Source organism: Gracilinanus agilis, chromosome 5 (genome assembly GCF_016433145.1).
Source record: "Gracilinanus agilis isolate LMUSP501 chromosome 5, AgileGrace, whole genome shotgun sequence".
Lineage (NCBI taxonomy): Eukaryota > Metazoa > Chordata > Mammalia > Didelphimorphia > Didelphidae > Gracilinanus > Gracilinanus agilis.
Genome location: NC_058134.1, coordinates 119,627,547 through 119,651,900, shown reverse-complemented (window position 1 = coordinate 119,651,900; position 24,354 = coordinate 119,627,547). Strand labels below are relative to the sequence as shown.

The 24,354-nt window shown below is 41.3% G+C and overlaps 1 protein-coding gene across 1 annotated transcript in view; it reads right to left on the bottom strand.

The window, feature by feature from the left end:
• The window catches only part of PLXNA4 (plexin A4), a 588,990-nt gene that overhangs the window by 134,338 nt on the left and 430,298 nt on the right, over positions 1-24,354 (bottom strand). Inside the window, exons 5-8 of the mRNA XM_044679013.1 lie at positions 5,783-5,906; positions 4,503-4,656; positions 1,646-1,745; positions 840-954 (exon numbers count right to left, since the gene is read on the bottom strand). Coding sequence (XP_044534948.1) covers positions 840-954; positions 1,646-1,745; positions 4,503-4,656; positions 5,783-5,906 — 493 coding nt within the window. The remainder of the gene's footprint in view (positions 1-839; positions 955-1,645; positions 1,746-4,502; positions 4,657-5,782; positions 5,907-24,354) is intronic.

Here is a 24,354-nt window from a genome sequence, read left to right as displayed (position 1 = left end):
TTTGATGGTTGGATGAATGAATAACATAAAGGACAAATTACAACAAATAGACATATTTGCCACAGAGTGATAGTGTTGCACTCTCCATTCCTTAGAAAATAGTTCGGCTTGACTTTTATCTTATGGAAGTTCCAGTCCAGATTGGGTCAAGTCCAAGGTAGCCATTCCAGGTGCTCTCCTGCTATCACTATCCTGGGAGGTTGAGTCTCTCCTGTAATTGAGCCTGCTGGGGCCATTAGAGAAGGTCTAGACCAAGCCCTGGCTTGTACATGTGGCACCTGTCTCTTGTTCTTGCTTCCTGCTATCTCTGTCTCTGTGTTTCATGGCACCCTAAAAAAAGGGAGGTAAGGCAATTGCTGAATGCTGATGGGGAGAGCAACCCCCCAGACCCACTGTCATTCTCTTCAATTCCTAATGCATCTCCTGTAATTGAGGTTTAAATTATAACCTTTGTTGAGTAAATACCTTCATAATTGTACCTTGATACTGCTTGCCTTCCCAAGAACTTTGTATAGATCACAAAGATTTCTCTGGAGTGACTCTGTAGTCCACCTGGTGCCTCAGCGTGACCATAGAGATAAGACTCTATCTACCAGGTTTGTTCTAAGGCAGAGTGGGATTTGTCTGTAAGTGAACCTCCCCAAACAGAAGGCAGAACCAAACTGGCTTCAGGGACAGGACACCATGTTTATGCCTTTTGATTCCTCTGCACCAAATCGTGGGGCATCGCCAGCTTGGAACTGATTGGAGATTGATGGAAAGCTCTGAAGAATTTGCTTTGCTTGGCCCATGTTTACCCTATGAAACACAACTCACAGTTGTGCCCAAAGGTACCCTACCTCAGGAAGCTTCACTCGACCCTCCTGGAAGGAGCAGGACTGGGGATCATGAGTACAGACATGGCGGTATTTGCACCAATGGCAGCGATAGGGGCTCTCCACACAGGACAGGCACCTGAACACAAACAGGAAAGAGAAAAGAAGAGGAGGCGGATGTCAGAAGGACTCTTTAAGCCCCAAAGAAAGCTTCTTACATTCTCTGGGTTCTAATGGATGATGTCTAATGCTATTGATTTGGAAGGTTATAAGAATAAAAAAGTCACCTTACTAGCTTGACCACCTAATGACGATTGGACTCTTAGGATCATCAATAGGTTTATACTTGGAAGGAATATTTAAAAGCATCAAGTCTAACTCTCTCATCTTATGGAAGAGGAACCTTTTCCCCATAGAGGTGAAATGACTTGCCCATGGTCACATAGTCAATAACAGAGTAGAGATTTGAATCCCTGTCCTTTCACACCAAATCTGGTGCTCTTTCCACTGATCTTAGATGCCTCCTACAATTGTTTCTGAGGAGTGAGTAGGGGGGGATGATAGTAAATAACCTCTAACTTCCTAGGATCTAGCATCTTCAAGATCCTCACTCAATAACTTCTCATTCTCCATGATCCCCACAGGGTTAGTGAAAGCAAGTTGATGAGAATCTCCCCAAACTCATTTAGTACCAGAGGAGACTTCTCTGATTTGACCTTCTCCCACAACTGGGACGGGGATCTTTATGGCTGGCATTCTTTCTTCTTCCCCTCCCCACCCCCAAAGGGAAAAGAAAATGAAGCAGGATGGGAAGTGTTGGAATGACTTACGAATTGTGTACACTGCAGTTGTAGAAGACAAAACTGGTGCTGGCAAAGGTCATGCCTGTCTCCTTAGACTTGAGCTGTAGCTGGACAATATGGTGGTCCCCTGGGAAGGGAAGATTTAGCCAAGATTTAGCCAAGACATGAAAGCTAGGGCCATTTATGTCTTTTCAATCAATCCTGGTAAGAAATACAGGTTTATTCTGAAGTTAGATTCCACCCACATGAAAGAAGTGGAGTCTCCGTGAGCTTCCAAGGAAAATGCCCTATAAAGGTCTATCTATATAATCCAGATTCTCTCATTCATTCCGAAAGTAAGGTCTTCCCAAAGAGAGTTTCAAAATGCTATTTTTATTTTTATTTAATATTTCTTTGATTCTAGATTCCCCAAATTTCTTGTTTCCCCCCATGTACAAAGAAAGACAATCTCATAAGCAAACAAATGTATCTATATCCACATGATGACATAGTCACAGACCTACACGGGATCTCATCCATTTCTCTACACACACACACACACACACACACACACACACACACACACACACACACGAGGATATTTCTAATTCATTTAGACACGGATTTGAGCCAAAAGATAACCATGACCAACTTCAAAATGTCAAGAATCTGTAGTTTTGTCAGCATGGTCACCACCCTCACTAAAGCAGATCCTTAATCCTCTGTAACAAAGATTCTCAATCTATGGTCTACAGGCCCTCCATGGGTCCATAGAGAGATTTCAAGGGGTACATGAACTGGATAGAAAAAAATCCATCTTTATTTTCATTAACTCCTAACTGATATTTAGCAGCTCCATCAATTATTTACAAGACATTACTCCGAGAAGGGTTCCAAAGGCTTCCTCAGACTGCCAAAGTGGGAGTCCATTTCACAAAAGAGATTGATGGCCCCTATTTTGTAATCTAAGCATATATGGTATTTGAGAGTGGCTCTGACTAAACAAAATAAGCACAAAATACACTCATTACCATATATCCTGTGGCAGCTGAAATTCTCAAGAGGCAGCATTTCTTAATTTTAAAATAATTTATTAATTGACTGCTCAAGAAAGCCGAATGTGATCAATTGTTTCTTTTAACAACCAAAAGACTCCCTCTCTCCTGGCTCAGGTAGGTATCTATATATACTTTATGGAGTTCATTGTTGAGCTCCTCTTTTGAACACCTTAAGATATATTGAATTGTTAAATAGCTGCCTGGGAGATGGTCCATCAAACTGCCTGGGAGATGGTCCATCCACCCTTTCTCATTCCCATGTGATGAAAATCACATAGGCAGACAGAGAATTCTTGTCTCACTTTTCTATGAACTCAAAATGTGTTAAAATGTCTTGTTAAAAGGAAGACATTCATTGGGATTGCTAAGGACAAAGAAAATATAAAAAGTAGAGTCTCTGATCCAGAACCCAGAGACAGGAATACATAAAAACTTTCTGCAATCTGTGACCCTTAAATAAAAATCACTATAGTATGTGAAAAACAAATTATCACAATCCAAATGAGGCTATCTAAACTTAGTTAGGGAGATCCTCAGATGACAGAGAGGCAGTCTATCCTTTACTCTATACTCAAAGTTTTCTTAAACCATTCTCTTTAAATTTATGATCATAATGTTTGGGGGCTTGGTAGGGCTATAAAAATATAAATCTAAAGCTAGAGGGGACCTTAGAGGTTATCTAGTCCATTCTCTCATCTGATAAATGATGAAATTGAGGTCTAGGGAGGTTAAAAGATTTGCTCAATTTCACACAGGTAATAAGCATCAGAAAGAAAAATTGAACCCAGATCCTCTGACTAGAGAGCCAATGCTCTTTATACTATACCACAGTGTAAAGTACATGTTATGTTTTACACCCATAGCCTTTGAGAATATTGGCTTCAGATGAGGCATTAGAATAGAACTTTAGTGGGTAAACTCTATTATAAGCAGTAAAACGTTTTTTTTTTACACATACTGAATTCATAGACATGAATACACACTGTACTTATAAATAAATATAGATAATTTCCTACCATCCCTTCCAACGTCCCCTGGCTAAGGGTTGTTTCTGGAATGGGATTCATAGGAAATCATCAGCTGGTACCATTGCCAGAGATAGAACCCATGTTTAATTCACAGAGATGACCCATGGGCCCTCCACACCCCCTCAATCTCAGATTTTCCTCCTTCCCTGAGAGCCTCATTAATCAATCAGCATAAAGCAAACTTGACAACCCTAAATGGGAGGGACAACATGGAATTAATTTGCCTGGGCCAGTTCTGTCCATTGCAGACTTTAAGAGGTACTCTTTTTCTAATTTCTTTCCACTTCCTGTCCCTTGCACTGCTGATTGATAACAAGAGGTGGCATAGTTCTGGGAGGGAGCTGAGATAAGGGGTAGTCCTAGAAAAAGATGCCCTATGGTACAGGGAGAAGATAGAGAAGGCTGATGCCAGTACCAAGCCCCAAAGTCTTAGCCTTAGCTAAGTCTTAGCTTAGTCAAGCTCCCTTTTTCCATGATTTTTCCAGGTTCTGATTTGGCTCTTCCCTAAATCCATTCCAAGCTATATCCTAAAGTAGTTTCACTAACTGCTTTCAACTCATAACTTTATGGAGTATGAGAGTCTAAACTTTGCCCCAAATCCTAGTGTTGGCTGCAAAAAAGAGATGAAATACAGAGAGATTCCCAGGCTCAGATTCACTGAGTAATGGAGGGACACCTTACTCTCTCTTATCACACCCATCCCCTTAGACTCCATTTGCTGATTTCTGCTTTCCTCCTGATTGGGAAAGAAAACTCCCCCAGGGTCTCCTTGGGAAAAGGCAGTGAATATAGATAGAATCAATAGTAGAGGCCACTCACCATTCTCAGTGATGATACGAGGCACTTCCTTAGCTGCAGGGGAATAACATTGGATCTGGTTGCCCACCACTAGGCCATCCATCTCAGAAAGATCTTCAAAAGTACAATTGACACCAGCTGAAAGTTCTGGGACATTATAAGTCTCTAAGACCAGCTGTGAATTGGAGGGGATGGTAAAAGATAAGAAGAGAGGAAAAGAAAATGAAAAAAAGAAGAAAGGTAAAAAGAGAAAGGGGAAGGGTGGGAAGAAAATAGAAAATGAGTAGAGAAATAAGAAAATAGAAGAGAGAAAAAATGAAAGTGGAAAACAGACAGGAGAAAAAGAGGCAAGAAACAACAAAAATGGATAAAAGGAAGAAGGAAAAGAGAAGAGAGGGGAATAGAAGAGAAAAAGAAAAGACAAGGAAGAAAAGATGGAAACAAACCCACAGGTGTGTGGGGGGGGGGAAGAACAAGAAATATAGGAAGGAAAGTGGGCAAAAAGAGACAGAAAAAAGAGAGAACTATTAAGAACCTGAAATCCATAGAATAGGACTTAGCTCTTAGGAATTGGAACCCCAATGATGAAGTCTGAGGACTCTATTCTCAGGAAAAAATGAATTAAGGGGTCAAGTACCGACTGCCATTGACTTCCTTTATATTCCTCCCCATCCTACTGAACCCCCACCTTCTCCTTCATCCCTTATTTAGTATATCCCCTAAATAGGAGACTATTTTTCTAATTCTAAGGAGAATTATAATGGTTCCCATACTGTTAACATGGGCATTCATTCTTTATTTTCTCCATTGGTGCCTGAAGACTCTAGACCAGCTTTGGCAAACCTTTTAGAGACTGTGTGCCCAAACTGTACCTTCAAGCTGCTTGTGAGCCACCCGCATTACCCCAGAGAGGAAAGGAAGTTCTTGCATTGGTCTGCTGGACAGAGGGCTGGGGCATGAAAAAATGTCCTCAGGTGCAGTGAAGAGGGGGAGTGGAGCAGCCTCCTCTGTGCTGCTAGGGCAAGTGTGCCGCATCTTCACCAACATGGCAGATCATACTCCAGAAAATACTGCTTCTATTAATTTATTCAGTTGGTCAACAAAGGTTTACTAAAATCCCACTGTTAGTGAACCACTGTTCTATACACTAGGGAAGATACCAAGTTTGACTAAGAACCAGTCTTGTTGCAAGATGGGCATATTTAGAGTTAAGCCTTTTGGAAGCCAACATTCTTTGAAGATGGAGATCTTGAGAAAAACTCTCCAGATTCCCTATTCCAAGTTCCTCAGCTCATCCTTACCAGCACATTGTACTGTGAAACAGAAATGTTGTTAGGATGTACAGTTAAACGGACACACTGCTTCATCTCTGAGGCAAACCGGCGAGGCTCCCTGGATCTCTCACACCGCTCTTTCCTGGTACACCTGGGGAGAGACACAAAAGCAGCATGTAACTTAATATGACAGAAGGAAAGGAATCCAAATTTCTGGGTAGATTGGGGCTTTTCAGAGGGTATGACAAGTGGGGACTGTTGAAGTGTGAAGATAAATTAAATTCTATGTGGTGTTTATAATATAATTATAGCACTCTCTAAAATCTATGTGTGATGCCCATCTGTGTGTCGTAGTGTACTAGGTATTGTCCAATGCAAGTTAAACAGATGAGGACCCATCCCTCTGAGACGGATACCAATGATGAAGTTATATTAAGGCTCTACAGAAGAATGAATGAGCATTGCACAAATGAATAAATAATACATAGGGGAGCTATTTATTATGTTGGTGCTATAAACAAGGCTCTCACCATTTTAGAGTCTGCATTATATTAAGCTAATATGACCAGGGATTTACTGGATTTTAGGTAGAATGTAGTTCGATCTTGAATGTAAAAATGATTATATAAGCTTACATTTAAATAGGGTTTTGCTTATGAAGCCTTTTCCATATATTAATTACATTCATATGACAGACTTTGGAGGTCGATAGTGTATTATTTTACCCATTTTACAGATGAGGAAACAGCTACCGAGAACCCCTCATTCAACGAGCTCATTCTTAATATGAAAGAACAGAGTCAGCACAAGAGCCTAAGTCTTCTGATTCCATCTAGCATTTTTCCCACTATATCATCCTGTCACACCAAAAATAAATCCCAACATTTAAAATGGGCTTCTGCAGTATTTTCAGTATGCATAAACAACAGAATAATGCACACTGAGAATTCTTGGAGCTGTATAAGAAGAACTGGTATTGGGTGGAATAATCTGTTCCCTTTTAATTAATCAGGGAAAGCTTTTAAGAAGAGGTAAGATTTCTGAAGTTATTTGTAAGGAGAGATGCTTTCAGGTGGAGGGTGTGATCCAGGAGAAAGTTTGACATTAGAATAATATTCTAGTGTCTATGGTGGGAGAATCGAATGAATGCATCTTCCGAGAAGGAAAGAAAGGACAGAAGAGGACAAGGTCATGAGCATGATCACAAGGTTTAGCTTTGTAAAGGACTGTAAAGATCGGCTCATCCAAGCTTCTGTTTTGTTGATGGGGAAACAATTGAAGAAATGTTAAGTAATTTGCCTGCAGTCACAGAGATACTGTTTTGTTGATGGGGAAACAATTGAAGAAATGTTAAGTAATTTGCCTGCAGTCACAGAGATAGTAACAGGACTGTGATTTGAATACAGGACTTCTGACTGTAATTCCAGAGTTTACTTACATATTTTTCACTCTAACGCCATGAAATCCATACCAAACTGGAAGGGGTCTTGAAATAGATGGGTAAGGATTTTAGCCCTAATCTCTGGTGGTTCAGAAATTTTCTGTATAAAATACCTGATAAATAGGATACATAGACTATTTTTTAACCCTTACCTTCCATCTTAAAGTCAATTCTGTGTATTGGTTCCAAAGCCAGAGCGGTAATGACTAGACAGTGAGAGTTAAGTGACTTGGTCTGGCAGGGTCATGCAGTTAGGAAAAGTGTGAGACCAGACTTGAACCTCCTGTCTCTAGGTCTGGCTCTCGATCCACTGAGCCTTCTACCTACCCTTGATGCATAGACTGTGGAAGGCAACTCTGGCTTCAGCGTGAAGGTCTACTAAGAGGTAAGGAGTCTGGAGAAGTAGATACCAAGATGGACATGAACAGAATAGAAGAGAATAGGCATATTTAGGGCATGATATGAAGGTAGGAGCAAGAACACTTGACACCAAACTGGATATGTAGAATGAAGGACAATGAAGACAAAAAAATAACTCTGAAGTTTCTTGATTGGAAGGTTGGTGACAAATCCCCCTTTTGCAATTGCAGTCCATTTTCCTCTGCTCTGACCTACATGTATTAGCCCTTTCTGCTCTTGAAACCTGCTTTTATAGCTTCTCTTTCCTAGCCTAAATCGTTCCAATTACTTTTCCTCCCAGTTACTGTTTTGTAGTCTTTTGAGGATCACTGTGGCTTTTTGAAGGAGGAATCTTCCAAGTTACACCAAAGCCTTTCCTAGGCCTCCCTGCCCAGAAGATAAAAGGTTGGATCTTAACGTTGACACCTCAAGTACATTGCCTAGCAGATTGATAGAGGCAAAAGTGACTGCCTAAAAGTCTGTGGAGTTAATTTAACAGGCCAGCTCCTGTACAGAGAACTCCATTACCTTTGGCCATTAAGCTAATATTATGGACTTTCTCGGGGCGTCTGCAGCTGACGTCGCTATTAATAGTGTTATTATGCCCATTAACAGTGAGCCCAGGAGAGCTGGTAAGGCTTTAAATTATTCACTGACTCCCCAACTTTGAAGTTCCCATTTCCAAGTGCAATAAACTGGCCAGCAAAGTGTCTCTGATTAAATTGTGAGGAGAGAAAATGGAACCACTCCTAGACCTTGTATCACCCCAAATGGGCAAACTGAGCATCGGATCAAAAGAGATCTGGTATCCTCTTCTTTTTCTCTCACAAGAAGTTCATGGGCATTCTCTTAGTGTGTCCTAGTGCTGCCCCATTCTTTAGTAGGTAGGTGCTGTCCAAAGAGGTTGAGGTGGGAGGGGGCATGGGAGAGAATTTTACTTAGTCTAACTTCTCCTCTACAAAATGACCTAACAAAGAATCTGATGAACTTCTCTTGGAAATTTCTGTCATCGTTAAGGTCCTCTGCACATTAAAATGGTTCAACAAAAGAAATAGAAATGGTTTTTACCAATGGAAATAACATTGAAGAAGGTGCATTACTATATGCTTTGATTCTGTATCCTAAGGACTTGAGACACATTCATCTGACTTGCAGCTCCATCCTCCTACATGCCTTACTTGTCCTCCATTAGAATGGGAGCTTCTTGACAGCAGAGAATGTCTTGTCTTTCTGTTCATATCCCCAGCATTTACTATGGTACTTTGTACATAGTAAGCACTTAATAAATGCTTTTTCATCCATCTATCCATCTCTTCATTCATCCATGTCCATCCATCCATTCATTCATCCATACATGTTTTTCTTTTGCCTCAATCATTAGTCAGTTCCTCGCCTTCTTCAATTCTGAATCGGAATCCAGAACAAAGCCTACCTTTCCTCCCAGTATGGAGAGAGGAGGTAGGGAAGGACTCGCTATGTTCTCTTCATTTTGTCCAGAAAGGTGGTGAACCCAAGGGACAGAGAGAAAGGAGAAGGAAGAGAGGAATTAGCAGTCTAGGAATAGCCTTTCTCCTTTCCTATTAGGAGTCCAAGAGAAGCACAAGGAAGTAAGCTACCCAGGTAGAAGAATATCAAGTGAAGGTCAGTTCCAGGCATGTTTTGACATTTCCACTCTCTCTCTCTGGAGCCTATAAAAGGGGAGGCCAGAAGTGTTGAGAACTATAGACAATTGACCTTAAGGGTGATGCGATAATGAAAGTGGGAAGAATGGGTCCTTTCTGATCTCTTCAGGGGTCTGTCAAGGAACTACACATAGTGGCTTACTGAGAAAAAATATAGCTGAATCCCTCCAGTGAGAACTAGAAAATGTAGGAAGAGTTAATTTATGATTTTGAGGTAATTAAAAAAATCTTTTCTTCTCCAGGAGCTCCATCTGCTTTCCTGAAGTAATTTCCTCCACTGTGGGAGGCCAGGTGGGGGCAAGAGAGGAGATTAATCTGCCCATTTTCCAGGTAGGGGAAACTAAGACTCAGAGAGACTGAAAGAACATGTCCTCTACCCATCAAATCTACCGCCCCACCCCATTTCACTAGCTAACAGTAATTGAGAGAGCAGTCACCAGAGAAAAGATACCTCTAGGGCCCCAGAGACAGATGCAATAATACCTGTACTTGCTGCTCACTGTGATCCTCTTTCCCTCTCCGCATCTTGCTCTGTCTCCCCTGCTTTTCAGCTCTTCCTAGCCCCATAGTCGAAGGTGCATAAAAACCTCTAGGAAACCAGGCTCCTGGGCCCTACTAAAGGTGTTATTATTCAAGTCAGTGGTTCCAATGAGATTATCCTCTCTAATGAAGCAGCTCCCTTGGCCCTCCCCTAAGTCTGAACTTTCACTGCCGGAGAATTCCCAGCCAAGTGGAAAATTAGAAGGGAGAGGAAGGGAGAAAGGAAAGGGGTGAGAGAGAAGGAGAGAGGTGGTGATTAAGTTTTCTTGAAATTAATTCCTAAATACAGTGATGGAAATATTAACTCTCAGTGCCACTGGCCAGGCAAGCAAATTTCTATTTAGAAAAGGGGTGAAGCTAGACCCTTGTCAGGTCCCAGGTGAGCCTCTGGGGTCAGGAAATGGGCATGCAAAACAGAATAGTCGTTGCTGCCTCCCTGGGACATATGCTGACCCTCTAGCTCTTTAGAGTGTTGGATGCCAGGTTAGCTAGCCAGCCAGCATCTCTACCATGGATTAGCCCAAATCCACTGCCTTCGATGTTGGTCAGAATCTTGGCTCAGAGTGCTCTAGTCAGATTAGAGATGGTAAGAGGGCAACGAAGAGCAGCCAAGATAACGAGAAGATTCTAAAGGGAACCTTGACTGAAAAAATGAGAAAGAACCAGTCGAGTTCTTTCACCCAGAAAAAAACATGGAGGTTAAAAAAAATAATCGAGTGAGCTGATAAGGAAGATAGTGATCAGCTGTTTGTCTCTGTTGAAGATTAAATAGGAAGAAAATGGTGGGTCTGCTCCACAGAGAGGCAGGCTTGATGTCGTGGATCGAGTTCAATTTACAGTCAGAACGACCTAGATTGGAATCCTGACCTTGACCCTTCCTAGCTATCGGACTATGGGCATATCACTTTGTGTCTTTGTGAGCCTGAGTTTCCCCATCTATAAAAGGAGGGTGATAATTATGTTTTTCTATAATTCAACAAGCATGAGTACACACCTCCTGCATACAAGATTGTGTTGGGAATATAAAGACTACAATGCAGCAGTATTTGCCATCAAGGCGTTTACCACCCATCCGACTTCACAGGTTTGTTGTGAGGCTCATAAGAGATTTCTATGATGCAAAGTATTTTGCCAATTTGCTAGCAGTTACAAGCAGTAAGTCTAGGGTGTCACTTTACCTCTTTGTGCCTCAGTTTCCTCACCAGTAAAATGGGAATAACAGCACCAACTCACCTCCCAGGGATGTTGTAAGGATCAAAAAAAAAAAGATAATATTCATAAAAGACTTAATACTGGCACCCAGTTGGTGCTATTTAAATGCCTGGAAGTTTCCTACATCAATAAAATCACAGTTTTTATCCCAATCCTATTCTCAGAAAAAAGTTTGTAAGACTTTGTTGCCGATATTCAGGGAAATCACTTCAGTTGTATCTATGGACACTTATACAATTCTCATGGAACTTTAAGGTCTAAATGGAGAACTCAGATGCCTTTCAGGGGATTTCTCTGAGGCATTGGGAGGCTAAGGTGAGTGAATCTCCTTGTATTCTCCAGAAGCCTTGAGTCCTCTCTATTTTCCTTATTGTTTAGTCATTTCCTTTATGATCCTTTTTTGGGATTTTCTTGGCAAAGATACTGGAGTGATTGGCTATTTCCTTCTCCAGCTCATTTTAAGATGAGGAAATTGAGGCCAAACAGGGTTAAGTGACTTGCCCAGGGTCACACAGCTAGTAAGTGACTGGCATTGGATTTGAACTTATAAAGATTCATCTTCCTGATCCCAGGCCTGGTACTCTATCCCCTGTACCACCCAATTGCTCTGAGGCTTTCTTTAGGAAAATCCTTAAAAGATGGAAGCTGTTTTTAACTTGATTTTCCTTCCTCACCTCTATGGCAGCTTAACTGCCTTCCTATTATTATGATTTAGGACTTAATGCTAGTCTGGGAAAGAGCACTTGATCTGGTGCCAGACAGGGTGGGTATGAATCCCATCTCCGATAGTCTTTGGAAAGTTACCTCTCAGTTTCCTCAAATACAGAATGAGAAAGGAAGATTAGATGATTGATAAGTTTCCTTCAGGATATAAAGAATAAGAGTCTATAAATGCATGCAAAGGCGCCTGGGATAGAATGCCAGTCTTAGAGTCAAGAAGACCTAAGTTCAATTCTGGCCTCCAAACTCAGTGGCTGTGTGACCCTGGGCAACTCATTTAACCCTATTGGCCTCAGTTCCCTCACCTGTAAAATGAGCTGGAGAAGGAAATGGAAAATCATTCCAGTATCTTTGCCAAGAAAATCCCAAATGGGGTCATGAAGACTCAGACTAAAATGACTGAGCAATAAATAAGTTCACTTAATCTCTCAGAAGTAGCATATGCCAAGAAAGCCAAACCAGGACCATCACCTTGACCACCACCTCCCCTAAGGCAGGGGGAAGGCAGGCCAGGACGCTGCCACAAAGAGCCTTCCATAGAGGGGAATCAGACTCCCACCCCACCAGATCATCATCCCTGGTTCCAGCTTAGCCCTTGATGCCATCACCCATGGAAACCAACTTTGTGGCCTGGGCACTAATCCCTGCAGGTGTTCTTAAGTGCCTAAGCACTGTGCTGAGCACTTCACAAATAATTCTCATAGCCTCTGCCTGGTCAACAGCCACAGAAAAGGAAAGTTATTGCCCCCAAAGTCCTTGGCATTATCAAATGTTTTAATATCAGAAACAGAATTGGTTTTTACTAATGGAAATAGCACTAAAGATGATGCATTATCTATCTTGTGCCTAAAAACCGCTGGGCCTTTCCATCTGACCTGCGGCTGAACCTCTGCTATAGGTTGTTTCCTTCCATCAGATGATGAGCCCCTTGATGATGACCAATCAATGAGGAAGCTTCTGTATGCCTAGTCTGAGTCGGGCACTGTGCTTGGTGATGGGGAGAGACATTTTTAAAAAACCAACAAATAATGGAATAATTCCTACTCTTAAGGAACTTATATTCTAAAGGGCAGGGGCTGCCTTGTTTACCTGTTTGAATTCCCAATCATGCTTCATTCATTCATTTAATCATTCATCATTCGGATCCCTCACATATGAAATGGAGACAGGAACACCACCCTGCCTACCTCAAAGAATCAATATGAAGACCAAGAAAAATGAATGGGGAAGTCAAGTAGAATTCAATATAAAACAAATGTCTCTGCCCCTCAAATACTTGAAGACAAGTATTTTGTCTCCTCCATTCCCCATGAAGACTTCTTTTCTCAAAGCAACATTGGCAGGTGCCCCACCAACTTTTATGGCATAGGTTTGAGTCTCCTCGCCGTCCTGGTCCCTGTTGGGGGGAGGGAGGGTTAGAGCAGTAGCGATCTCTTTCTCCCTCCAATTAGGGGCATGGGTATGGGTGATGGTGGAGATTGCTGAGAAGCCTCACCATTGTTGGCATGCATAGGTTGTGTGCAAATGGGAGATTTCAGGAGGGAGAATGATGCCTGCCACCAGCGACATGGTAGAGTGGAAAGAAGGTTGGATTTGAACCCTGGCTTTGTTATTTTCTACCATTGTAAGTGGCACAGTGACTAGCACACAGCAGATTCTTAATAAATGGTTACTGCTGGATTATGTGACCTTGAGTAAGTTCCTTAACCTCTGTGGGCTTCAGGCCACTCATTTCTGAGAAGAGGGCTTTGGATTAGTAAACTGGTAAGGTCTCTCTTTCACTTCTAAATTCATGATTCTAATTATGGAATCTTTGGGCAGATTTGATTCTGAAGAGAGACTCAGTCCCAGGTAAGCCTCTGGAGCTCAGGCAGAATGTGCTTGCATTGTTTAGGATCCTGGGGAGACTTCCCTGATGTAGATATGACTCTGTGTGTCTCTGCTAGTATGTTAAACAATGGGAGGGCAACCAGGGGAGGCGGATGTCGCCTCCACTTTTTCTCTCTCTGGAGTGCCTTCTGTTCTGTGGCTGTACTTGATACTTCCCTGGTGGCCAGGGGTCAGCCTTCTGCTACAGGTGAATCTGAGAAAACAAAGTCTCTCCAAGACAGCCTAGGCTGCCTCTCCGATGCAACAATTGTCTGAGATTTGGACCCAATCAGCCTTGGGCTTGTTTGAGAGCTTCAGACATAGTAGTAACTCCCTAGTAAGACTCCTGGGGGTGGGGAGGATGGAGAGGCATCCACTCAAATGTCAAGTTTCACCGACTTGATTTCCCTTTTAGTCACAGAATTGCAGAACCTCAGACCTGATATTCTACTACTAGCAACTTGAACCTCCACCTAAACAGGAAATTCCTCTGCAAATTCACTTACAGACTTATCATTCCACCTTCATTTGAAGTTCTCCAGAGATGGGAATCCACTGTCTCCAGAAGGCATCTCTTTCTATTCTGGGGCAGCTCTAATTGCAAGGAAAATTTCCCTTACACTGAGCCTCAGACTATTTCTTCCACTCACTGCTCTAAGCTCTGCCCTTTGGGGCCAAGCAGAACAAGTAGAATCTTACTGCTGTGTAACATTCTTTCATGTACTTGAAGATGGCGATTATGCAGCCATCTCTTCTCCCCGTTCTTTCCCCCAAGAAAAAAAGAAAAGAACTCTCATTTCTAGGGCACTTAAAGGTCAACAAAACATTTTTCTTACAATATTCCTGTGTAAAGATAATAGAATCACAGATTTGGTGTTAGAAAAAAATCTTCAGATAGCATCTAGTCCAATCCCTTAATTTATAGATAGGAAACTAAGCCACAGTAAATTTAAATGTTGTTCTGAAGTAGAAGAAATCAGGTTTTTCAACTGTAAAATGGGGATAAACAGTAAGAACATTTCAATGGGAATATGAAGAACTCAGTTCAAGTTTCAGATGTTCAGTAGTTTCAGTCATGTCCAATTCTTCATGACCCCATTTGGGGTTCTCTTGGCAAAGATATTGGAGTAGTTTGCTATTTCCTTCTCCAGCTCATTTTACAGGTGAGAAAACTGAGACCAACTGGGTTAAGTGACTTGCCTAGGGTCACACACAGCTAGTGTCTGAGGGCAGATTTTAACTCAGGTCTTTCTGACTCTAGGCAGGCATTCTATCCACTGCACCACCTTATTGCCCAAAGTCCCAAGACTCAGAGTTGCTATTAACTCACTGCAGGATTTTGGGAAAATCACTTTTCCTTCCTGGGTGATAGTTTTCTCACCTCTAGGGATGAGATGATCTCTAAGCACCAGTATGGTTCTTCTACTCTGTAGCTCTAATTAAAACTGCTGAAAAGAAGAATGGAAGAGGTTTCCCTCTTCTTCGCCTCAAACTCTAGTTGGACCCATCGATTTCCCATTGATACCAGGAAAGACAGGGAGGCAGTGAGGAAGAAAGGATGGGACAGTATGGGGCAAGGATCATAGGTCTGGAGTTGGGAAGGGCCTTGGAGACCATCCAGTCTAATACCCTGATTTTTAAAATGAAGAAACTGACATCCAGAGGGGGTAAATAATTTAACCAGGGTTTCAAGGGAAGGAAATAGCAGGAACAGGAATCAAACCTGTGTCTTTTGGCCTCAGATCCATGTGTTGCCACTGAACTAGGAAGGCAGAAGCTGCATCACATTAATCCATTTGGAATAGAAACCAGTCGGAAACAAGCCGGAGATTCCCAATTACTTGCTGTGCATCTTTCCAATTACCTCGATTGATTCCAATCAGCCTTTACACCACAGATAGTTTATCCAGCAGCAAAGCATTTTGGGGCCTGCTCATCTGGCCGGTCTTAATCCCAGGCAACACAGACTCCTGTGGGATCTGTGCATGTGCTGTCACGAATGGCCCGGTGCCCCTACACCCTGTCTGTGTGTTTGTGTGCAGGTTGGGGTGCGGATATGCATGAGCGGGAGCCCAATGTTCTCAAGTCTCTGAAGCGGTGATTGTAAGGGCTCTCCACCTCTGCCCCACCATAATTAGAGTCATTGGTGTGGAAGACATTAAGAGGTCATCTGCAGAACTGAGCTTTTCTACATGTATGAAAATGGCATGATTTAACTGCCATGACTCAGACAAGTGGGCTAAGCTGTTTAGCTCAGTAATGGTGATGAATGTGTCCAGTTGGTGAGACTGTCTCTTTCCCCTGACTCTAGTTAAGACTATATTCAAGTTTATGCCAGAAAGAGACGTTAACTCATTATCCATATCCTTTAATAATCTTCAAATGTTGGAAGAATACAACTGTTCTTCCCTTTGGAATAATAATCCCTTCTTTTTTGTATTTCCCTCTTTTCCCTTATGGGGTCTAGCAGGTAGAATCTCATCTCATACAAAGGAAAGATAATTCATAATAATAGTAGTAGTAAATAGTATTTTCACAGCACTTACTATGTGCCAGGCACTGCAGTAAGCATTTTGCAATTATTATCTTATTTGCTCCTTACACCAACACTGGGAGGTAGATGCTATTATTATCCCCACTTTATAGATGGGGCAAGATCACTGGATTTAGAATCAGAGGACAAGGGTTCAAGTCTCAGCTCTGCCCCTGTGCTCTTGGGCAAGCTGTTTCCCTTCTCTGGGCTTCAACATGCTTGCCTGTAAAATGAGGGGACAAGATGACATCTCTGAATTGATGGCCCCCAAGCCACCCTATAATGGCCATGTGTATTATACTTCAAATTATCAAACACTTTTCTATCTACCATCTATTTCTCTCTTCTGCTCTTCCCCCTAAATCAAGCAAATTAGCAACTTTTAACTTGTCTAATTTACAGACAAGGAAACTGAGGCACTGAGAGCTAAATAAGTTATTGAAGGTAAAAGTGGTAGAACTAGGATTAGAACAAAGGTGTTATGATTCCTGTGTAACAGGTCTCTCCCACAATACAACTCTAAAGTCTCTTGTGTCGGATGTGGCCGAAAAAAATTTACAAGAAAGGTTTTCCTTCCTTGCCTGGAATTGTGGAAGACAAGATGTGAGCCAGATTGAAGAAGGAATTTGCCCCAAGTCATACTGTACATCAGATGGGAAACAGAGAATAAAATATAAATGTATCAACATTTAGTCTGATGCTTCATCTTCTAGACCAGTATGGTGACTTTCTTGGCAAAATGCCAACAAGGACTGTGCCATTTCCCACTGAGAGACTGCTTCTATGTAAATCACACCCACCTGGGAATGATTAGATGACAGGGCACAAAGAGATTTTGGGGCAGTATAACATAGTGTATAGGGGACTGGAGTTGGAGTTAAGTGGACCTGGCTTCAAATCCTGATTATGCTTACTAGTTGTGTAATCCTGGACAAGTTATTTAATTTTTTCTTGCCTCAGTTTCCTCTTTTGTGGCATCTAATGTTCCTTCCAGTTCTAAACCTACGATTCTACCCTTGCTCTTTGGAGATGTTTCAGCCTCTGACTTGATGGGACTATGTCTTTGGAAGTTCTGGCTTAATCTTGGTAAAGAAATCCTAGATTATTTGGTATCTCTGCAAAGAGAGGAAAGGTGGAGGCTGTAATTGAAGAAAATCAGGAAGTTCAGCAAATCCTTCTCCAGAGGGTCTCTTTAACAAAATATACACTCAGTCAGCCAATTAATGTGCAAAACTACTTCTCCAGAGTGTAATGATCTCAGGGTACAGGCTATAAAGTTTGAGTAGACAAGTTACAGGTATATAGTATCATACTCCCAAAGACACAGAATTTTAATGCTGGAAAGAACATGAGATCATCTAATTCAACTCCTTCATCACTATAGAGAGGTACAGATTAATCACAGTGCCCTAGTTTTTGCTCCTAAATTGGCTAGTTCACATGCCCCCTGGGCTCCTATGTCTTCCTTCATCAAACTTCTCTTTTTCTTCTCCTTTTTCTCACGGTCTCTAATAGAACCCCCTGTGCCATTCACACTCTAATTCCTCCTGCAATCTGATTTGGTCTTTCTGAAAAAGATGTGTCACAAAGCTATTACCTCTGTGACTTTCGATTTGCAACTTCAGCACTTTTTCTTCCTCTTCAGTTGGTTCATAATTTTGAAGACTGACCTGGTAGGTGACTACCCCAAAGGCTTCCTTGTAGGGGCTATGAAAACAAAAGTCCCTTCCTGGGACAAAAGTCACTTCATGGTTATCTGGCTGCAAGATTCATTAGGGGTCTTCCTAAAAAAATGACTCCAACTTTCTGGTGCCTCCTTTTTGTGGTATCTCTTATTTTTGGTGGCCCCTAAGGGACAGAGCCATGGACATTTCTAATCCATTGGATTCAATCATGAAGAGAAAGCCAACATTTTTTCTAATGTATAAGAATATACCCCTAAAGCTCCTTGAGTCACCAATAAACACTGAATCCTACCAAATCATCCCACTCCCTTCTCTGAGTTAATTCAATAGACTTTCCCCCAAAAAAAGAACCACAATGTCAAGTAAGATAAATATTATGCACATATCTTCTGGGAAAAGATTTTACTAAGAGCCAATGATGAATCAGGTACCAATGTTCAAAATATCTCAAGAATTAGACAGAGTTTTCATAAGGGGTTGTATAATTTTGCTGTCACCTGGGTTAGAAACCAAGCAGTCATCCATGACTCTTTCCTTTCAGTCACTCCTCTTTGTCCAATTACATTCTGAGCCTTGCAGAAGCCATCCTCTCTTTTCCATTCATACGATACCTACCTGTCACCTGAACTATTCCAATAGCCTCCTAATTGGTGTCTTTCTTCCCTAATTAATCCTTGACAAAACTGTCAAATTCACATATCTGATCATGTCACTCCTCTGATGCGAGGAATGGCTCCCTATTGCTGCTAGAATAAACTATAAACCCTTCTTTGTGGCAATTAAAGTCCTTGCGATGTAGCCCCCAGCTTTTGCTTCCACGTTATCTCCCCTCACATGCTCCACAGTATAGCCAAACTAGCCCATCTGCTTTTCTCCATACATGATATCCCATCTACTACCCCTCTGCCATCCCACAGGATATATTTCATTCTCTAAAGCAGAAGAGTGAAGTTGAAGTTTCCTGGCATGGATGACCTGGTACCCATCACTAGGGCACAATGGAGGAAAAACTCAGTAGCCGGCCACTAATAGGACAGTAGAGCTGGGCACATTCTTTATCTCTCTAACCTAAAGCTACCTTTTAGTTTACCTCTACCCTGAGATCAAAATGGGGTCAAATAATGGTATCTGTGTTCTCCCTGAAGAAATAGGAAAATAAAATGTCTGGAGTTAAAGTGGAAGTCCACAGAGAAACATGCATTTGGAGGAAATTCCTCATGAAAAACTGAACTGGGGAACCTGGGTATGGAAAGTCATTCTAGCTCTGTGAGATTTACTAGGCTACTGCTTCTTCTTACCTCAGGGCTTGGGGGGAAATCATTAATGGAGGAGGAGAGGGAGGCAGTTTTAATATAATTAACTCTTGATTTTCTACACATGAATTATTCACTTTGTGTATTAACTGAGCACATTTTTAGTCCCAGTTTGTCTTCTGAACATATGGAGACACCTGGCTCACCTCCCATTATTGGTTCGTGTATGCTTTGGGAATGGGAAAATCACTTTTGTATAAGTCCAAGTAAAACCCAATCAGAAAGGCAAATCATCCACAAAATAACATGTGTGCATTTGTCTATAATAGGGGTCGTCAACCTGGGGTTAGTGGAGAGATTTCAGAGGTCTGCAAATTTTAAAAAGTATTTTGATTAGTGTATTCAGTATAATTAGCTTCCTTTGCAATCCTGTGAATTTAATTTTACTCAGATAAAAATATTGTTCTGAGATGGGATCCATGAACTTCCCCAAACTACTGTGTTGTCCCTGACACAGAAAAGTGAAGAACCCCTAGTCTATAATATATATATATATATGTGTGTATATATATATATATACACACACACACACACACACACACACACACACACACACACATATATGGTTGTATATAGGACTTAGCACCAAAACTGACCTCCAAAGTCATCGTTTATAGATAAGAAAAAATGGAGACCCCCAAATTACATAGGGAGTAAACACCTGAGGCCCATTTGAACCTAGGTCCTCCAGCTCCAGAACCAGTGTTCTTCCACTGCCCCATAGAGTTTATAATTTGCTGGCAAAGCCTTTGAGGACCCTGATTCTCCATGAGACCCTCAGAATGGCATTTTGGTGTCTCCTCATGGAAGTGTATAAAACCTTTTCCTAAAGGCCTGTCTGGATGCCTCATGATCAGATGTGAGTGATGCTTAGGTCCTGAGAGATATATCAATGGAGGGGAAAACTTTGGTCCCTGCTACCAAAGCTCATGGGCCCTGGGTGTGGGACTTGTGATGAACTGTCACCCTATCCCAAAATAAGTCTGTCTCTGCTTAGTTCTCTCAGGGGATTGGAGTTTCTTTCAATCATGAGATCTCACCGTAGTCTCAAACCATAGGAGGGCACCAATCTACTCGGGTGTACGGTATATGGTGTGCCCTCACTATAAGATGTCATTGATTCTTGAGGTATAAAGGTAAATATATATTCAGGCTAAATAGGAGGGATTTTTTTAGATGATGTAGTTATTTGGATTATCTGTGCCATTGTATTCATTGTATGGCATGAGTAATTTAGGGATCACTGCCATTTAAATCAATGATGGGAAGAGCAATGGGTTTTCATAATAGTTCACATTTATAGGGTGTTTTGAGGTTTGCAAAGTGCTTTCCACACAAGAGTCCTCCTATCCCTATTTTATAGAACATTGAGTGAAACTATGAAGTCAGGCGATTTACCCAGGGCCACACCACGGGTACCAGAATCCAGTTATCCATCCGACCCAAGTCAGAGCTCTCCCCACCAACCTCTGTACTAGCTTCTGCTTATTTCTTACTCTGCCAGTAAGTAGCAGTGTGACCCTGGGGCAGTCACACCTCGCTGGGCCTCAGTTTCTCCATGTAGGGGATTGACTTTCCTCATCTGAGTGGAGAGGGTGGTGTGGATTTTATGGTCTCTGTTTAGCTTTAACATTTGATGATTTCCTTTTCAGAGCTTCTGTCTCCCAAGTCAGTGCAAAGCTATATTCGGACTGTTCCTTCCTCTTCATTCCCCTGAAAAAAGGGAATGGATCTGAGCACCTCTCAAATACTGATTGATTAGCCCTGGGGCAAGCCAATTTCCTGAAAGTTAAGTGGGTTGACTTCAGGCCTTGATGAAACCAAGTCTCTAGTGGCAGCAATAACTTTCAAGCTATCAAAGTGAAGTCAAATTCAGCTTCCTGGACGTTCGAACTCATGGGAATTTTTTAGTGAAATTAAATCCCAAAGAGGTTAGCAATTGCTCTGGGTGAGAGCCTGGAAGAGTAAGGAATTACAAATACTTTCTCATTCCCTAAACATTTTTGAAAAGTTTACTGTTTGAATATTAGACAATTTATTTTAAAGACAAAATCTGTTTTGTCATCTCTTCTAACTCCTTTTCTGGTCCTATCTAGGCATGAGTCCTTGATGTATTGGTACATGATATAATTTTGGGGTGCTAGGATATCCTTCCTCCTCTCTAAATACCTTTCCTACTCCTCAAATATTGGGAATTTCTTTAATGGAGAGTAAAATTTGATTCACTGAAGGATTAAAGCACAATCTCACTGAGATGAGTAACACTGACTAAGTGGTTCCCAAACTTTTTTGGCCTACCTCCCCCTTTCCAGAAAAAATATTACTTAGCCCCCTGGAAATTATTTTTTTTAAATTTTAATAGCAATTAATAGAAAAGATAAATGCACCTGTGGCCATCACCACTTCTCTGGATCGCTGCAGCACCCACCAGGGGGCAGTGGTGCCCACTTTGGGAATCACTGGTCTAAGTGATCCATCTCAAGGGATCTTGCTTGAAGTTGGTTTGGGGGTGACTGCTCTGAAGTGAGCATAAGCAAGACAACAATCTGAATAATGATTACAACAATATAAAGGAAAACAGCCATGAAAGACTTGATATCTCTAACCAATTATCTGACCAATCATGATTCTAGAGTACTGGTGAGGAAGCATGCCTCTCACATCTTAATCGAGAGCTTAGGAAAGACTAGATGTGCAGAAGGAGGTATATATTTTCAAACTCATTTAATATATGAATTTGATTGGTTTGACTAAACCAGTTTTTTGTTACAAAGAAGGGTTTCTATTTCAGGTGTGAACAATTGTAGGGAAGGAGTTGGTGGGTAAAGATACTAGTCATAAAAAGGAAATGAGAGAAAAAGAATAGCAATGATGTGTTTTAAAAAATATACAGAGAATTGGAGAAGGAAGTTCAGAGTGGGACACAGAGAAGCATGACAGTTTTATTATTATCAAGTTCAGTGTAATGCATATTAGAAAAACTAAACATAATAGAAGTTCAGTTTCATGTAAAATATATGTATTTTTAATTTTTTTATTCCATGAAATAAACATCTGAGGTCTTTTCTGCTTGTAGAGCTAAGAACCTACTGTATGCAAATCATTGTGTCAGGTTCTGGGGAAAACACAGAGAGCATAGAAAATGAGCTCCTTGTTTATGAGGCATCTATAGGGGGATGAGACACAAAACTAGACAACTATAATGGACTATAAACAACCTTACATTACAAAAGTAAAGTCTGATGCTAGGTGCACAGTGGATGTGGAGTGCTGAGCCTGCAATCAGAAACATTCATCTTTTTTTTAGTTCAAATCCAGCCTCAGATACTTAGTAGTTGTGTGATCCTGGGCAAATCACTTAACCATGTTTGCCTCAGTCCTTCATTTGTAAAATGAGCTGGAGAAGAAAATGGAAAACCACTCCAGTGTCTTTATTGAGAAAAGAAGAGTCAGGCATGACTAGAAAAGCAGGGCAAACTGGGGTTCCTCAAGAAGAAGGCAATAGAACATAAAGGAATGGAAAACAGTATTTTATAATCTTGGGAAGCTAGGTATTACAGCTGATGAAGTGCTAGACCTGGAGTCAGGGACCCTGAGTTCAAAGGTAGCTGTAGATGCTTGCTAGCTATGTGACCCTGGGCCAGTAACTTAACCTCTCCTAATATTTTTCTTTATCTGTAAAATGGGGATAATAATACCTACATCCCAGAGTTGCTTGAAGGATCAAATGAATTAACATATGTAAAGCTTTTGCTTTGCCGACCTTTTATTGTTATTTATTCATTTCAATGGTGTCCAGCTCTTCCTGACCCTGAGTTTTCTTGGCAAAGATATTGGAATAGTTTGCTATTTCCTTCTCCATCTCAGATGAGGAAACTGAGGCCAACAGGGTTAAGTAACTTGCTCAGGATTTTATAGCTAGTAAGTGTCTGAGGCTGGATTTGAACTCTTGAAGATGATTGTTTCTGATTCCAGGCCCAGAATGCTATCATCCATTGTGCTATCCAGCTGCTCTATCTTTTTAAGAGCAGAAATGGACACTCTTTGGTTTTAGTATTCCTAGCACCTAACGGGCATTCAAGTAATATTTGATTGATTTGATTGATGGAAGGAATAAGGGTATTTAGATTGGATTAGAGAAGATTTGGGGGCCATGATAAAGGTATTCGAGCATTTGAAGCACTGCTTAACAACTACTGGTCAGAGCTAGAAGCAATGGACAGAAGTTGTGGAAAGAAAGACTGAATAGTAGTATGAGTGAAAGTTGCCCTTAACAATTAGTTAGCTCTAATTAAATAGGCTCAATGGCATTGGGACCAAGTGGCTTCTCCTTCACAGGAGATCTTTAAGTAGAGTCTATAGGACCTTCTCTCTCTCTCTCTCTCTCTCTCTCTCTCTCTCTCTCTCTCTCTCTCTCTCTCTCTTAAGCTTTTCATTCATTCATTCCAATGACAATATTTAAGGTATTGCTTCTCTTGGGTTTATTAATATTTTAGAAGCACTGAAAGTTGAAAAGACTTTAAGACCTAAAAGGAATAAATGGCAGAATCATTTTAATGGAGCTTAATGGAGAAGTATTTTTGAATCTTCTTTGGGGCCTTCAAATTCCATTTGGCAGGCAGCCAATTATCTTACCTATTCTTTAAGATAGCCCTAAATCTATTTACAAAAGGAAGTAAAGCTGGCTAAATAGGAAGGATATCCAGGAAGCCAAAAAAAGACACTAAAAGCATCAGTGTTATCACATTGGCAGATGCCCTTCTCGATCTTATCTTTCTCTTTTCCTTCTCTCCTTTTTTGCTTTTCGTTTTCCTTCCTCCCTCTCTATTCCTTTTCCCTCTAGTTCTTTTTCTTTCTCTCTTCTTTCCTGTTTTCCTCCCCCTCTCTTCCTTCTTCTTTCTTTGTCCCTCCTCTCCTTCTCTCTCTCTCTCTCTCTCTCTCTCTCTCTCTCTCTCTCTCTCTCTCTCTCTCTCTCTCCCTCCTCCCCTCCATCCCTCTTTTGCTTTCTTATAGTTTCTAATTTCCCCTTGCTTTTCCAGGCTAGATGAGCCCAACAGCTAATTTAAATTGGTGACCTGTAGGCAAATGCTGACTAGGACACCCCTTACTCCCCAGAGACTCAAAAGAGGTTGCTGTTTTTATTCCCCCTGTACAAGTTCATTAGTTTCTTCCTCTTCTACCTCAATTACCTCTGCCCTGCTTTCC